Below are 17,050 nucleotides of genomic sequence, written 5' to 3' on the forward strand. Positions count from 1 at the left end.
TCTCTCTCTCTCTCTCTCTCTCTCTCTCTCTCTCTCTCTCTCTCTCTCTCTCTCTCTCTCTCTCTCTCTCTCTCTTTGCTCACATAACAGATTAACAAAAATTAAATTACAATATGTCGCTATGAATAAGTTGGCACAATAAGTTCACTTACACCGAAATACTTTTGTAAATAACTTTTGAGTTTGATATCACCGCAATTTCAGTGAGTTCAGATATTGTTACTAGGCACATAAAAGTCCAATTCTCGTATTTATTTGCGACGGTGTAAACATTAAATTCGCCATAAAGTACATTTGGCGTTACCTTCGAATGCAAGAGAAATGTTAAAAAGTTCTGCTTTTTTTTTTAGGTGACTAACTCTGCATATACAACTTCATATTTATTACATATATTTCCTAGAAGCATTTTCAGAAAGAACGTATCGTATCGTAGGCTGTCATATATAATGCCTATTTACAATGGCGGATTTTGGTATTTTGAAATCCTTAGGCGACATTTGATATGATGATCTCGCTCCCTCTTTAAAAGTCCAAAGTACAATTTCTCTTTTCTTTCTTGGAAATGGAGATCGTGTTAGATACTGGTCCATTGATGTACGAGAGAAAAGCAAGTATATTGTCTTTTTATACATTTGTCCTACTTTTCATGAAAAAATAGTCACATAAATATTACGTGTATATCTCATATAAATATATAAACCTCTAAACGAAAAAACTTTAAACATATCAATAGAAATATGTATATAAATCACACATATATATACAGGGTGTCCCATATTTTATTTGCACACTTCTACAATATCTCCTTAATTTCCTCGACGTTTATCTCTATTAGAATTTTCAACTCCGACCAAGATCTAGAATACGTGCTATTAAAGTATTGCCCGGCAATTTTGGGACACTCTGTCAATAATCAAAAACCCTTTTAATACATTAATAGTAAAAAAGCAAATTAACTTGCCAAAAATGGAACCAAAATTTATATTATATTATATATATCTATTCTGAACGTTTCTTAGATTTCTTCAAAAACGTTCTAAGCCTATTATGTAGCATGAAGTCAGTTAAAACGTCAGTTAAAAGGTCAGTTAAAACGTCAAACATTACTAATAATTCTATTAGACGCTGAACACATTTCTATTCATAGCATGGAAAAATAATGCCCTCTGTAAAAAAAGAAATAACATCATTGAACACAACGAAATATTTGTTTATTATTGTTATTATTGTATTTAACTTATTAATTAATAAAACGAAATAAAAACATTTTATTTCTTTTGTGGCCTTGTAACAACAAAATTTCAGGCGCGCACTTGCATCTAATGCACAACCTGTCACTGATTACTGCTGACAAAATAGTAACATATTAATTATGACACACATCAGTATCTAGATACGATGCATTAAATCGAAAATTTATCTATCTGGTGGATATTATCGAGTTTATGTGCACTTTCCCTGTTGAATCAAATACAAATTTGAATGCACCGAAATTATGCAACATGGTCTCAATTTCCGCCAAATAAAACGAGCGCGGATCGTCAAGTGATTTTCTTCGACGTGCACAGTCATTCGAATCTCTAAAAACAGAAGCTCAGGCAAATAGATGGGACGACTCGAAATACGATCGGAATCTTGATCATAATCTATGAGATCGAATGAGATGAATAGATGATAAACGCGAAATATCTGCCGAGTCACGAACGGAACTGGAGAATAATACACGAGTGTGAGATATCCGAAAGTATTGGGTTAGGTAATGTCCGAAATTTTCTTCGAGACAAAAAGATTGGACGTGGTCTATGTGAGCCAACTGTTATTAACAGAACGTACTTTATTTTATCTATTACATCAAAACAGTTTAAAACGTTTCGGCCTCAACTTCGGACCCTCCTCATTTATATAAGGTAAATCAAGTCTTAATTAAAGTCGCAAGGTCTATAACAATTTCTTCTTTCTTCGAGATCAAATTGCAATTGCGACAACTTCCTCTTTAATATGTTCATAAAGTCAAATACGTGATAGCGAGCAGTGAGCGGGTGCCAGAAATTGTTTGTTAACGTACAGAATTTTCAATTCAAGTTCACTTTGAGATTTTAATTACGTAGTCCCTATACAACAAAATATATTTCTGAGACATTTCATGAATATTATTTTGTAAGATTGATATATTGCATTATATATTTACGGAAAGATTTACATCAACATTTCTACCTTGGTAGAAATTTCGTGCAATTTGTAAGCAGTTAATGAACAGTTATATTAACTCCTGCCCAGTAACTGACGAATAAAATTGTTGGGGTCCTGATCAAGACGTAATGTTTTGTCTGCAGTTACGGGGCACAAAAAATGAGCAGTATCTGAACTCTGAATATATAAAACTTAATAAAATTATGTTCAGTTCCTTTCCAGTTCTTGCGCAGTTTCGATGCATCTATAAGATGCAGTAATACTAGACAATAACTGGGCAGTTGCCTACGCAACTGTACATATTTTTACCAGGAAAACTGTTTCAGTTATCGAATAAAATTTTATCAAATTCTTGTCCATTTCCTACACAGTATTAATACAATTAATAAGAATGCAGTAATACTAGACAGTAACTGATTAGGTGTCTAGTAAAAGTGCACAGATTTCTACCAGGATTATAATTACAATGTTTCTGAAATATTTCTATAATGTTTGTAATATGTTGCAATATTTTTGCAATATTTAGCAATATTTTGTGCTGTAAGGGAGCGTACAACGTAACTCGAAACATCAATTGCAATGACGTCTCATTTCTATTTATATCAACCTATATCTGAAGCTACAAATGCTCGGACATTTGAGTGCTGAGAAACTTTTAAGATTCCGAGCAGTTTCAAGCCAGTCGAATTTCATCTCACACAAGCCTCAATATGATTTCGGATACCCGCACACGTTCCATTGAATAATATTATTAATAACGAAACGTAACTATATAAAACCATTTGCTAAGAATTACATAACAAACAGGACACAGATGTCTTAATACTACGTTACTTAACGCAAGCTTTTCTCTCGGCTCAGTTTGCTCTACGGCGATCTTTTTGCCTTCGTATGTTCGCAGAATACTCGACGAAGTCGCCCAGCCTAACACATATATGCTACGTTGATTCATCTAGATGCCTTTAATCTATTGATACTTCAGTTACGGGAAGTAACCGCTTACATGTTTTACAAGATCAGCCCATCGACAGCCGAGCATTCGGTCGTGCGGCCCGAAAATAACGATATAAATCAAGAAATTGAGCGTTATATACACGTATATAGCTTAGAGAGTGCTTAAGTCTCGATTGAAAAACTGCTTCTCGCGATCCCGCCGATTCTTTGCAATCCGTGGTCAAGCTGCAAACAACCGAACAATCGATCGTTCAAACATATTGCAATATGCGACGATATTTGTTAAAGTAAATCTTGAATCATTTATAATTTGGTACACGTATTTGTAGTTTTGTGCGTCCAATTCGAAATATAATTGTTTAAAAAGAATCATGCGTTACGTAAATCGTATTTAGACTATAATTGTGCAGAATACTCTGCAACGTCGATATCAAAATCACGCGTGAATATATAAGAACTTTGCCCTCAATGTAATGCCGGAACAAGAATGCCTAACAAAATTCATTTATCAAGTCTATAACTCAGATTTACACGGATTCGGCATTATAATCCTTTGCAAATCCGCTTGTAAAACCTACAATCCGCTTTATTTCGTATTAGCATTTCACGGCTGAATTTTCGATCAAGACACAATTTACAAGCTACTCTGAGTAGGAAATTGCAAACCTTGGAAGTGTCCGTCTGAATAAACAATATTTACTTGAATCTAAATAATTTTATGTCGTACCCCTGTTGTGTATCACAGTTTCGTTAATTAACATTGTTGTCACGTATATCTTTCAAGTCACTTATATTTTTCACAATCAATATCCAAATTGTAATCTGCTTATTTTGCTCTATATTGACGTCAATTTCTACAGCAAAAAACGATACCACAACAGAATTTACTAAAAAGCCCTTCCCACTTAATATTATCATACTTTTACAAATATTTACAGATATACACGCGCGTCATAAAGTGTATCATGCGCACATTAGACACATTTCAAAAGTATAGTCATTATGTCAAGATCTATATATATATATAATTGTTTATGTAATGTGCCAATATCTCTAATTTCTATATGCAGTCAGATATTGAGAATATTTTAACCCTCTCAGATATTGAGCACAAGTAGCTCACACGAGCAGTTTGCGTTCGTCATAATGTATTACGGAATTATTAACTGTTGTCACACTCACCAATGGAGAATCCATCGATCAACCGGCAACGAAAGATTCTTCAAGTCCAACAAGCGCCTCCTCGGCGCTGTCGATGTCACAGGTAGACTTCGGGACTCGCAGGTGCCGGTTGATGTTGCTGTTGTTGCTGCTGCTGCGGATGTGGCTGCTGGCTTTGCGTCCTGTGTTGCTGCTGCTGCTGCTGCTGCTGCGACGTCTGCTGCTGATGATGGTTCTGATTGTGATTGTGGTGGTGGCTCTGTTGCGATCTCAGCATCTCGTATCGCTGCTTGTAAAGATCGCACTCCTGCTGAAGCCGCGACAGCTCGACCTTCGTACGTTGCAGCTCGTTCTGCAGATTCCGATTGGTGGTTTCGAGATCGTGGCGTTGCTGCAGCCGCTTGCTGCGGCAGTTCTGTGCATAACCGCGATTCTTCAACGTCCGCCGCTTTTGCTTCAGCCTCACAACCTTTGCACATGACCAGGGTTCTCTTATGCAATCATAGTCCAACTTTATCCCTCTCCCGATTATTTACAGATGATGAAAAATAATCGAGAAAAAAATATATCTCCAACTTTTCTCCAATTTTGCAAACGCTAAGACGTAGATTTTGCTCGACAAATATACTTCGGAAGACCGTTAACAACGCTCGTAAATTTTCACATGAAATTTATTGTGACAAAAGACACGGCAGTAAATCTGTTCAGATGCGAAGAAAATTATATGAGATTAGTGATCGTGTCATAGTTGGAATCTACTTGCTTTTCTATCGTCTAATGCCGAAATTTGAGCACAGACGCGCGCAACGAAGTACTCCATACACAGTTTTATCAGAAATAGGGAAATAACACAAGATACATTTGAAAGGTCTCATCATTAAAGAGTATTATTTCTGCAGCACATTTCTGAGCGAGGCCACATTTGTCCCATTTTTTTGCACAGATCTCTTAATTGCATTAAATTTTCTTTCATTGCATCAATTTCATTTACTGATCAGAGAAGTGCGAAGTCGCGAGTATGTGATGTCAAAAAATAAAAGACTCGACTCACCTCCTCTCGCGGGCATCCATGAAGACGTTTGTTGAGCTCGCGCACCGAAAGCGACATCAGGAGCTCGTCGTTCATCAGCTCGTCCTGAGGATTCGAGCCGTTGCAATTGGAGTACAGGCCGTTGCTCGCACGATGGGCCGGACTGGGCCCACCGACGCCGCAAGAGCTCACTGAACACACACTCAAGGGCCTGCCCGGTTGCAATGACATGCCCTGCATGCTGTCTTCTATTCCTTGCATTACACCTCCGTTCCCGGGAATCATGCCACCTCCTGCGCCAGGACCGCCATAATAATCGAGATGACTCGACATCGTCAAGTAACCACCTGAAACATGTGTGCGCGATCACGGATAATTTAGATCGCTTTGAAAGCTCGATACGCCTACACCAAGAGTCCTAAACGCCTAACATTTAATTGAATGCGTTCTTCCAAGACATTCCTGAGAAAAAAATATCCTAATTTTGGGGGAGCAACCCCAAAATAATCTATATTTTGGGGTTGCTCGTCAACGGAAAGAAGAATAGCCAACTTTGAACAGCTCGATAAGACTTTTATTATCGCTGTTATATTATAACTAGAGCTACTTTCTAAGATTTAGAGTTATATATGTCTCCTGCCTCTCTCTTCTCCCATTAGAATTCCCAATCTGACATATGTATGTGCAAAAGGAAAACTAGGAAAATCAAAAGAATGAAATTCTCTAATAAATGAATTAGAACTTATACGACGCTCGGTGTACAAAACCGTGAGCGCGATCAAACGCAAGTCAGCAAACAAATCGACTGACCAGTCGAAAATTTCAGAAGAATGGTTTCTCACTGAGCTTCCCAACTGTCGGTCACACTCAAGTTTGACGATTGACGTGGTTGCGCCTGCCCCATCGGGGCAGGCGATCGACGTTACAGCTTTACTCACCCGCGTGTCTGGCAGGTCGCGGCAGTTGCTGTAACTCCTGGAAATGATGATGCGCCGACGTGGACGACCATGGCTCATGATGAGACTCCGGGGTTTGCTCCTGAGGGCAATGCGGCCTCAGGTCTAGCGGCTCCTGCCTCAACGACTGCGTCAACCAGCCCATGCCACCCGCGCTCACTCCTATCTCCTCCTGCACCAGCCCCGGCTGCTGCAACTGCAACAATATGCCGCCGCGGTCGCGGGCATCGCGCGGCTCTCGCAGCTCCCGGTCGCCGCGGTGCAGCTGCAACGGCGGCGGCGAGGCCGAGACCGGCGGCGTGTCCGGCGGCGTGCCCGGATGCGACAGCGTGGTGAGATGCGCCGCTGTGCCCGGCGGTGCCTTCACCAGGACGCCGTGTTGCACCTGAATGTGCGGCTGGCCGTACAGCGGATGCGGCTGCTCCAGCTCGTGCGCAGGCGGCGTCAGCGGCGCCAGAGTCAAAGCCTGCGGTTGCACCGGTCCCGAAAGCTGCACCACGCTACCGTTCACCATCACGGTCGGCGAACCCATTCGTACCTGCAACACGCAATTCACTCATGTCAATGAGGACTCGTTGACCCGATTCCCCGGAGGCTGATAACTCGAGGAAAAAGCTGAGCTTCTCGAAAGTGCACTTCGTTGCCGTGCTAGCAACACTTGTTGTTCGAAATATCGAGTCTCTTGTATCACTACGGCGTGCAAACAGAGCGCATCAGACTGAACAGAAGAGTCCTGTACCATTTTTGATATGGCATACGTTTATTGTCGAGATATTCGTTAGAGAAAATTGGCGAAGGAGTGTAAGTGATGACCCGTGGGACAAACTGAAGCCTGTAGGCGAAATGTAGGGCAGCCTGAAGAGATGCATCTTAGGATTGTTGACTATTTCCTAGCAGCGATAAATGTTGAAGAAAATGTAAGCAAGATCTGGATTGTTCTTAATAATCCCTCACTCGAAACATTAAATAGGTTTCCATCGATTTCGAATAACTAGATACCAAGATTCTTTGTGTCATGCGACTGTATTATATAATTAATGAAAATAAGAAATGATAATCTTAGTGCGGGCTTTCCTACAGATACGGCTATGTCAAATCGCTCCAATTGGCGTAAAGCCAATTTGAAAATCCTAAATTTAAAGACTGTATTTTATGGTAATGTCAAATGAGAAATTCGAATACCTGAGAATACGAGCCAGAATATGTCGAATACATTGAATATATTATAATTATTCAGAAAGAGTGGGTGTCATTATAAATCAAAATGTTTGTTACGTCCTTAAAATTCGCTCAATTACTTACGAAAGTCTCGATCATTCTCTTTTCTTTCTTTTCTCAAAAAAACAGCAGCGCGATACTGTCGAAACGCGACATAAACAAATATATTTTTATGTAAAAAGACTGTATAACAATTATTTAAACAACATCATAATCATGCGCCATCAAAAGTTACCATTATAAAGTAATACACTGAAAGAAAAATATAGTTGCTTTCGGCGTTAACTATACTTTTTGTGATTTCAACCAGAAAAATAATTAGAAATATCATCTTTCTAATAACATTTACTAAAACAATGGTTTTTCTAGCTATTTTTGTGTTTTAAAATCGCAAAAGGGTATAGTTGACGCCGAAAGCAACCATATATTTCTCAGTGTAGAATGGATGTAATCGAGAAGTTACAATGTTACATAGATCATTATATTCCGACTAAATTAAATGCGATCCTACATCAAATAACTATCTCGCATTTCCAGAAAACTAAAAGAGCCATCACCCGCTAGCGGCACTCGCAAAATTGCAATTTTTCAGCTAGTTTATATACGACAGATAACGGCGCACGTTTCACTCAAGCACAGCACGTACAGTGCGCACTGCGCACTGTGAATGATAACATAATATAGTACACAGCCACACGTATAATTTATGTTACATATTTTTTCACCCTTTTTCGGGACAACATTATTCAGTGATGAGGGAACTGCACAGTATGTCGCTGACGTGCCCAGCGAACACTTTTAAACTGCTTTTTACTGCTCTGCGTGTTAAAAATATTAAAAAAAACCTTTGTTTATATATATATATATTTTTTTTTTGTAAAAACAGATACCCAAAATATTTTTCCACATATATAGCAACACAAGTCGGCGAGTTCTTGAAATTATCACATGGATGGAGCTAAACGTTTCTACATATGACGAGGCTGGTAATCTTAACGCAGAGTGAGTCCAATTTCTCATATTTCAATGATTGTCATAAGATCAAAATCTGTTGAACTAACCAGAATTTATTTTATGTAATTTATCTACACACGTTTTATATTTGTGGAAAACAAATGAAATTTATTCAACAATAGTTGACACAAGAGAAGAGCTTTTATTTGTTATTTGAATTCATTTGAATTTGATTTTATTTGGCACTTGAATTTGTTCTACTGAAACAATCCGATACAAACGTCACTTCGTTTCGTTGAATCAAACCACGTTTTTTAATTGAGGAAACATATATTTTATACGTTTTGTCTTTCAAACTGATTTATTGTTTAAGCTAAACATTATGTTTGTTTAAAAATGCTTGATTAACTAATTTGTCATATATCGAATGTCGTTACGTTGTTTTCAGTGTTCACCACCATATATAGCATTACAATATTTTTTAAACATTATAAAGATACATTATAAACATACATCAAAGACATCGTCAGAGTTCACTATCAACAATTTCTCTTGAATCACTGAAGATTCATTAAAGCAACGTACGCCGTAGAGTTAGTAATTCTGTTTTTAAGTTAACATATATCAATTTTTTAATGTCCCGAGAAAACGAAGTTTTAATTATCTCCATACCTTAAACTTTTGCACATATAAAAACAAAAATCAAGAATGCTAAGCAAACAAATGGATTTTACAACTTAAACATTTTGCCTTATTCCATCTCTCTCTTTCTAAATTTGTATGAAAATCTAAAAAAAGTTCGAACATACATACTGTTTGAAACTTTTACACTTTTAGAAATTTTTGCATTTTTAATATTAGATTTTGATGAACTAATCGTAAATTTTTGTTAAAATAGAATCGACTATAAACTGTCTAAAAAATAAACTTAACAACTATACAACTTATAGACCATTTTCAAGAAACCCCTCTCTTTCAATCGCTTATGACTCAAAATCTAATTGCGTCTCAATATTTTTACAAAAAAATCAACTCAAAATGAGCTATGAGTAATGTACGAAACAAATGAATTTTATTTAGGATAAACTTTCATATATTGGTGTTCAACCAGATGAGAAAAAATTAATTACAAACATGTAAATACTAACATGTAAATTTAAGCGTTACATATATCGAATATTCCACTCCTATCTCATTATTTTGTAATTACAGACTCTCTTTGCAATTTAAGATCCATTTATTTTTTCACAAAAGTATCGAAAAACACATAATCCGTAGGCAATAAGCGCACTTGATATTTTCATTAGAAAAAATAATTCCCTCTAAATTAGTCAAGGAACTGTTCTTTGAAAAATTGCACGGTAAAAGTGGAGGGAGGCCACGTCGTACTTATATTTACACTTTTCAGAATACCCTCTCCGGCGCGTCTAGGCTCTTACCTCTCGCTTGACGTCGGCGGGATCCAGATGATCGAGGACAAACTCCTGCACATACTCCCTCGCCAAATGGTCCTCTGCTTCCATCTTAACCTCGTCGACCTCTACCTCCACCTCCTCTACCGTGTCCGTTGCGCCTGCATACGGAAGCGTCTCCTGATCGCCACCGCCGTCACCACCACTACCACCACCGTCGCCGCCACCGCCGCCGCCACCACCGCCTCCTCCGCCTCCGCCACCCGGACAACTCGTCACCGTCGTTTGTTGCGTTGTGACCACCTTCCCGAGCAAATATCTTGTCGAGGGGAAAGCTAGACGAACGGCGTGTCCGGATAACGATTCGCCTTGCCACGTGAGCGACAATCTCGTGATTCCGTGCTCCGATAAGATCCTCCGCGACCCTACGACAAACCGCGGCGAATAATGGAAGGCTGACTGCTAAAGGGAGATCCGGATGTGAGACGAAGGCACTGGAGCCAACGTACTTCGGCTCTTCATCAGTACATGCTAGCCTTGACGGCTGTCGCTTTGGCTTTTGCTCTTGGTCTTACTCCAGAACTTCTATGCAGCTATTTGCTATGGTTTCTTTTCAGCTTCGTTTCTCGGCCTTACTTCTGGTTCGGGTGTTACATTCTCGTTGTCAGCGAGAGATTGATTTAGATTCAATGATTGTCCAAGGAACACCCAGGTTGATAGTTGCGCGGATTTAGACGAACGGAACGTAAATAACTCGATGGAAGACACTTCTTCCGAGGGACGCAGAACAGAGGGATGTGACAACTTGCTTCTCTCAGGGCTCGAACGAAAGATTGTATATGAAAGCTCACACGTTTTTCTTAAAACGAAATCAAGAGAGGAAGACACTCTGCACGATGTCTTCAACGTGCATCCATTAATCTAAACGACACTTTCTACGTGCGAAACGCGAGGGGAAGAAGAACAGCGCAATCAGGGCGGTTGGAGGGTGGCCCATGAATACATCTACTTTACGATCACCATCCGACACTGGCACGTTGATCTCTTCACGGTAATCCCGTGCACTATCGGTTGCCAATATACACTTGCGCGGTCACTGACACATGGACACTCTTCCCATCACTCTGTCCTTCCCCGCAGTTATTTGTGCATGATTGGACCCTGTTTGTTTCCCTTAACTTCAATGACAAAATCAAGGAATAATGATGGTCTCAAAATTAATGAGACGCATCGTAGATCAAACGTCACTAACTTCGCCCTTCACCCTTCGAATCAATTCGCGGATCGAACGCAGTCCCGTCGATCACGCACGCAGGCACCACAATGTTTTCTTTTTCCTGGACCTCGCGTCCTCAACGAAACCGGCGGAGGTACGATCGGCAGACGAAAGAGAGAAATAGAAAGAAAAGATGAGACAGAGAGAAGAGGGGGAGGGAGAAAGTGAGAGAGAGAGAGAGAGAGAGAGAAAAGAGAAAACCAGCGCGCTTAAGAGAAGGAGAAAAAGAGATCGCGTGTCGGACAGCAGTAGATACGCCGCCTGAGTGGTGACTGGTCGGCCGTATGCCGAGAGTGAGCTTTCGTGCTTTCGCGCGCAGGACAGTTACATGACGTCACACATGGGAGGCGTGGCCGTGAGCTATTTGATCTCTCCGACTCGCACGGCAATTGGCGCATCCCGCATCGCGCCGCCATTTGTACACTCCTCCCACCAGCCCCCCTCCTCCTCCACCCTCTACACAATAACTACCCGGCGTAATACTCCCCCTCTCCGCAACGCTTCGGATCCGGTCACTCGAGGTACCACACACATTAATTTCTAAAGTGATTATTATAATTTTTCAACGGAGGGCGCGATTGCGCGAATTCTAGTCTCTCACCCGCCTCTGTCCCCCTCCCCCTTCTCGCCCCGCTATATACGTGTTCCGCCTGTGTTACTGTTCCGGCTTTAGCAACCTTCCCTCCTTTGCCTCCTACGGGACACCGTATCGCGGTTTTTCCCTTCTTCCCTTGTAGATTTCAATTTACCGGCGGTCGGTACCAGTGACCTTTTATCTGGCAACCGCGATCTCGATTTGGACAGGCCACGATTTTCCGCGCAGGCCTGGGCTGAAGGGAGGTCGGAGGCGGTTCACAGAATGTCACGTCTATGATGCGACATCCGTGCCAGGGTGCCGGAGGAGGAGGTGGTGGAGGAGGAGGGAGAGCAAAGCGCAAGGGAGATAAATGGGGACCGGAACGGGTGTCAGATTACTGTCGCGTCCAGTTAACGAGATATCGCTTTGCGTGTCTGAGATTCTACACGCTTGGAAGAAAGCATCCTTGATATACCGTAGATTTAGAGTATAAGCCAGACACAAACACCAACACACTGCGCAATCAAAAACTGTATAAACAATTCGAAGTAGGAACGTTCAAGTTTCAAATTCCAACGATTAGTACATTCACAGATGAAACAGACCTTTCTTTTGTAATGTGAATGTTAAAATAAGCGATAATTAAATACCCAATTTTTCTGCAGTAAACTTTTTAATAATCATATCGCTTTTGTGTGTGCGACACTCCGAAATATAATATAATTCACTTTTCTTTTTTTTTTCTAGACATACATACCGAATGTTCAGACATAAATATGACAACACTTGTGTGCAAGTAAAGCTCATCAAACTGAACAGAAAAGTTCTCTGCCAATTTGCAAATAACTACGGTAATTATTGGCATATTAATGAAGAAATATTGGCCAATCAACACGCGAGGCGGTGACACGACCTCTCTGTAGGGCAGTCCCTGAAGAGACATTCTTGAACTTGTTTACTGTTTCCAAGCAACAATAGATCTCAGATGACAGCGAAAGGCGGAGTAACGCTGTGAGCAGTAAGCGGCGCGGTCACATTACTTTTACTGCCGCACACTTGTACTGTTAGGAAATTAAAGAAAATATCTGAAACATGTATCTTCTAGCTCTGCAGCAGAGCTCGCCCCGCTGTATCGCATTGATTCACCAAGTTCCTTTAATTAACATCTCAAAAATTATCATTGTTGTTTGCGAATTAGTAGATGACTTCTTCAATGAATTCTACCTGCACACGAGTGTTACTACTCTTTAGACCGGACACTCTACATGCTCCTTTATAAGTTTTCTACAATAAGCAGTAAATAATGGATCGAAAGTCAGAGACGAGTTGTAAGCGAATCACTATGTGTATCATAAGGCAATAACAAGTCAGTCAAGATCAATGGCTGCATGGAGATGACCAAATTCCATTTCTTATCTTCTCAAAAGTTATGATCACCTTATGACTGATCAATCCAAGAACAATATGTGTCCACCATCTTTATCGAGAGAACTGACTAGAGTTAACTGGAAACTTCTCTTCCTTCCGATTAGCTAAAATATCACGACGCAACGACCTACTACGACTTATTGTAGATGCAACTTTCCTGAGATTAATAGCTTATAATACTGACTTATCACCAAGTACAATACGAATGATGATTAACAGCTTACTGCAGACCTTAAAGATCTCATTGCTTCTTTATTTATTATTATTATCTTCAATTTCTGGTATTGCAGCCTATAGTTAAGGAAAACTCTGTAAGACTTCTTATATGAGGCTAAGAAGTATACATAGCATATATTTGGTTAACTTTTCCTTTTGAGTGACGCGACTCTAATTTGGACGGGCTGCGAAATAGTATTACTCTTCGATCGGCGAAGAAGCTTAAGCTCCGTGAGAGTTTATGCGAAACGACGGCGAATCACGAACCCGCATCTAAATAGGTTCCCGCACACGTCTACCAATCTACCCTCCTATTTAGCAGTCCATATTACATTCCGTACTTACTTCTGAAATGTAATAACTTTAAAATATTACATGAATATCAAATTTTCTTCCTACTCACGGAAGACTCTATTTCCTGGCACAATATTACGTGTGAAATTTAAAAGAATGAAAATATTTCAACGGAGGACATTTTGTATTTTTCTCTATATTTAACTTATAAATAACAAGTGACAAAAGCAATACTTTTACCAACAGATTAAACTAAAATGAATCATGGAAAATGATAACATCGGGTTTAAAGTCGCCAACGAAGTCGCCAACGACAGCCAACGAAGTCGCACAAAAGATAGTCAGTATTAGTTGTAAACAATCGAATGCATGAAATATGTTAGCTCAATTAATCAAATGAACTACTAGAATACAAATTCCGTTATACCTTTTGGAATATTGATTATATGTGTGCAAAGATTTGTATCATCAACCCAGTTCTAACTTTGCCTAGTTATTAAAGAAAGGATTTAACACTTCATAGGTAAAATTCATCGTCAATTACGATTGATTGCTGTAATGTACGTGTACCTTGAAAAACCAAAAGACAAAATCAACTGGACTGTAAAGATTGATATCAGCTGATCTGGAAAAATCAATAGCAAGTAGCACATAGGTACGCGATATTCACGTATAGTTCGTCTGAATGTGCGAAATATACACGGTGACATTTTTCTCGGCAAACTTGAATGACTTATAAAACTAAAGTTTACAGTAAAAATTATTGTAACCTTGACATTTTATCATAAGAAATGAATAAAAAGGAATGATTTGAAGAAAAAAATCTAAGCAAAAGCTATTTGCTTTTTAAAGCAGATTACGAACGTAATTGATTTTACACGCGTAGGTTTTCATTTGAAATTTAAAAATTACTCTCTGTGTTTTGCCCTCCAGATCTGAGAACAAAACGATTTAAATTGGTCGCGTAATTTCCTGACTTTTTATTGTAATTAAATTACAATAAAGAAAAATAACTGACGTTTTGAGCTTTATCCGTAATTGAAGCCAGATATTAAGCCAGATATTAAGATAAAATGGTGAAGCTTTGACAAAACAAGACCTCGTTAGTTTAAACGGTGAAAGCCGTCGATCATCGTCGAACGTACTCGACGAGCGAAAACTCGCAATAGTGACGAACGAGTAACGATAGGTTTGGCCATTTTGTTGAGCTCGAGGAATTTGTCGACGCTGCAGCTCGACATTCTTCGCCCATCGCTTCCTTTCGGTGTTCTGCCTTCGCCATTCGTTCACGCGCTCGATATAATCGCGCTACTGAATTTCTCCGGATAACGAGTGTTGAAAATTTTCCACTCGCCACAAGAGAACATCAAGGCAGGAAGACATCAAGTTGCACAGAAACATGACACTCGTAGACGTTTAAAATTAACAATATGAGCTTATAATTCGACAATAATTAAATAAACAAAATTACACAATTTGGAGGAAATTACTATCAATTAAAATTTCTCATCATTATTTTCCAATGTCAGGAGTTCAAAAGACTAGATCTAGTTCGGCGTTGCTTGGCGTTGCGCGCAACAAACTTTACCGCAAGATTTACGATGGCAATTGAATCCGGGAAAGCCAAACAGGAAAAAGTTCCAACTTTCCTCTAGCCGACTGTGTCGCGTCGAGCTAGTCTGTTGATTTTAACTCCGGTCTCTCTACTATTTATCCATCTCTGGACGCGGACATCTTGCAAGTCAAGCTTCTTCCAAATTAGCAATACTTACCTAAAAGTAGTCCAACGAAAACATTAGAAATATTATTATAGGAGAAGAGGATTAGGATTAAACTAAGATTAAGAATAAAAATTACTTAGCAAAAGAGAGTGAAGAATTATTTATTTATGGTTCGCACATTAAAATAATAAATAGAACAATATTACTATATATTAGAGCAACACTATGTTCGTGCGAATTAATAGACAATGCAATTAGCATGATGATGCGACGCGAAATGAAGTAGCCTTGCTCGGTATAATCAGTATACTGCTGCTCTCTCACCATCAGGCCCTTCCATTAATTACAATGCGGCCGCGTGCGTACACCCTTGTTACGATTCGTTATGCCCATTGAAGCGCATAATTGAAATTGCTAACAGTATAGTTTCCTTGACAGAAAAACTAGTCGTAGTTCCTGGTGCGGTAAGCCTCAGCTGTAACAATCTCAATTTTGGGAACATAGGCTGATACTTTAGAAATTAAAACTCATAGATTCTATTTATTTTTATGATTTTAACACTTTGTTTATGTACTTTAAATTTTTTATATATTTTTTCTTCTTAAAGTAAAAAAATATTTTGTTAAAGATATATACGTAGTTAATTATTAGTCAATAATTAAATAATTAATTAGAATTTTTATTTTATTTGTGGATCTTTCTCTCTCCCCTCCACCCCTCTCTCTCTCTCTCTCTCTCTCTCTGTCAATATCTAAAGTTTTATAAGGATCATTCGAGTGACCTAAGAGCTACTGTTGCTAAAATCTCAGAAAAAAAATCTAAAAAATATCTCTTTAATTTTTTTATATAATAATGTATTTTCTTTTACATAATTAAATTCTTTCCATTAATCTACGTTTAAAGATATTGAAATATATTTCACATATTTCACTTCATTATTTTATTTATTATTTTATTCAAAATAATGAATGGACTGAACTTCAAAGGTTCAGGACCAAAACTCTAAATATTATATAAGGTTCCATCAAACATTTTTTAGTACTAAAATACTAAATATATATATATATATATATATATATATATATATATATATATATATATATTGCGGTTACTTGCAGTTTCCGAAAACAGCTGGTAAAACTTTACATGGAACATGCTGTATATATACTCGTTCTTGAAAGAGAGGTGGAGAATAAGAGAGAGAGAGAGAGGAGAGGGATAGTGATATAAAGGGATATAAAGATAGATAAAGAGGGGGAGAAAGACCAAGAGTTGGAGCGAGCAAGCGAGAAAGTAAGAGGGGTGTAAGTGAGCTAAGAAAGAAAGACAGAGAATGAGAACATTTATGTTTTATATTAAAGAAGTGTAAAATGATATATTTGAAAAAAAGCAAAGCAAAGTCAGATTTCTTATTCCGATTAAATCTTAAATATATGCTTCACTTTTTAACACAGATTTGCAATTTAGGAATCAAAGAAATGCAGACATTCAACGTTGGAAATTGAAAAGTGGCGACGAACGATGACCTTGCTCGACATCTCCGCCGAGGAAAGATCGATTCAGACTTGGTCAAAGAACTCAGGGGTGAAAGGTGATTTGCTAAGTCTGGGTCACTTTATATGTGTGTATATATATGTGCGTCACTTTATATGTGTGTGTGTGT

General features: G+C 38.8%; 1 protein-coding gene across 3 annotated transcripts; it reads right to left on the minus strand.

Moving 5' to 3' along the window:
• On the minus strand, positions 1-11,437 carry LOC116841555 (histone-lysine N-methyltransferase 2D-like). Of its 3 annotated transcripts, none has more exons than XM_032809616.1 (6): positions 10,385-11,437; positions 9,903-10,300; positions 6,274-6,829; positions 5,357-5,682; positions 4,327-4,796; positions 1-3,369 (listed from the first exon to the last, which is right to left on the minus strand). In XM_032809616.1, exons 1-6 carry the CDS (start codon positions 10,395-10,397, stop codon positions 3,207-3,209), a joined length of 1,926 nt encoding a protein of 641 aa, XP_032665507.1. In that variant the 5' UTR covers positions 10,398-11,437; the 3' UTR covers positions 1-3,206. The 3 variants fall into 3 exon arrangements, 2 of the variants coding, with proteins under 2 accessions (XP_032665507.1, XP_032665508.1); XR_004377569.1 differs by having other exon boundaries at positions 3,222-3,369; positions 4,327-4,774; XM_032809617.1 differs by having other exon boundaries at positions 3,217-4,774.
• Positions 11,438-17,050: the final 5,613 nt, after the last annotated feature.

This window comes from Odontomachus brunneus, unplaced genomic scaffold (assembly GCF_010583005.1).
Source record: "Odontomachus brunneus isolate Ranch 3 - 2012 unplaced genomic scaffold, Obru_v1 Obru_scaffold_016, whole genome shotgun sequence".
In the NCBI taxonomy this organism is placed as follows: domain Eukaryota; kingdom Metazoa; phylum Arthropoda; class Insecta; order Hymenoptera; family Formicidae; genus Odontomachus; species Odontomachus brunneus.

Coding starts and splice junctions, on each gene's coding strand:
- LOC116841555 (XM_032809616.1), bottom strand. Junction 4,797..5,356: donor ATGGATGCCCGCGAGAGGAG/GTGAGTCGAGTC, acceptor TGATTGCATAAG/AGAACCCTGGTCATGTGCAA. Junction 3,370..4,326: donor GATCGATGGATTCTCCATTG/GTGAGTGTGACA, acceptor GGTTGTTTGCAG/CTTGACCACGGATTGCAAAG.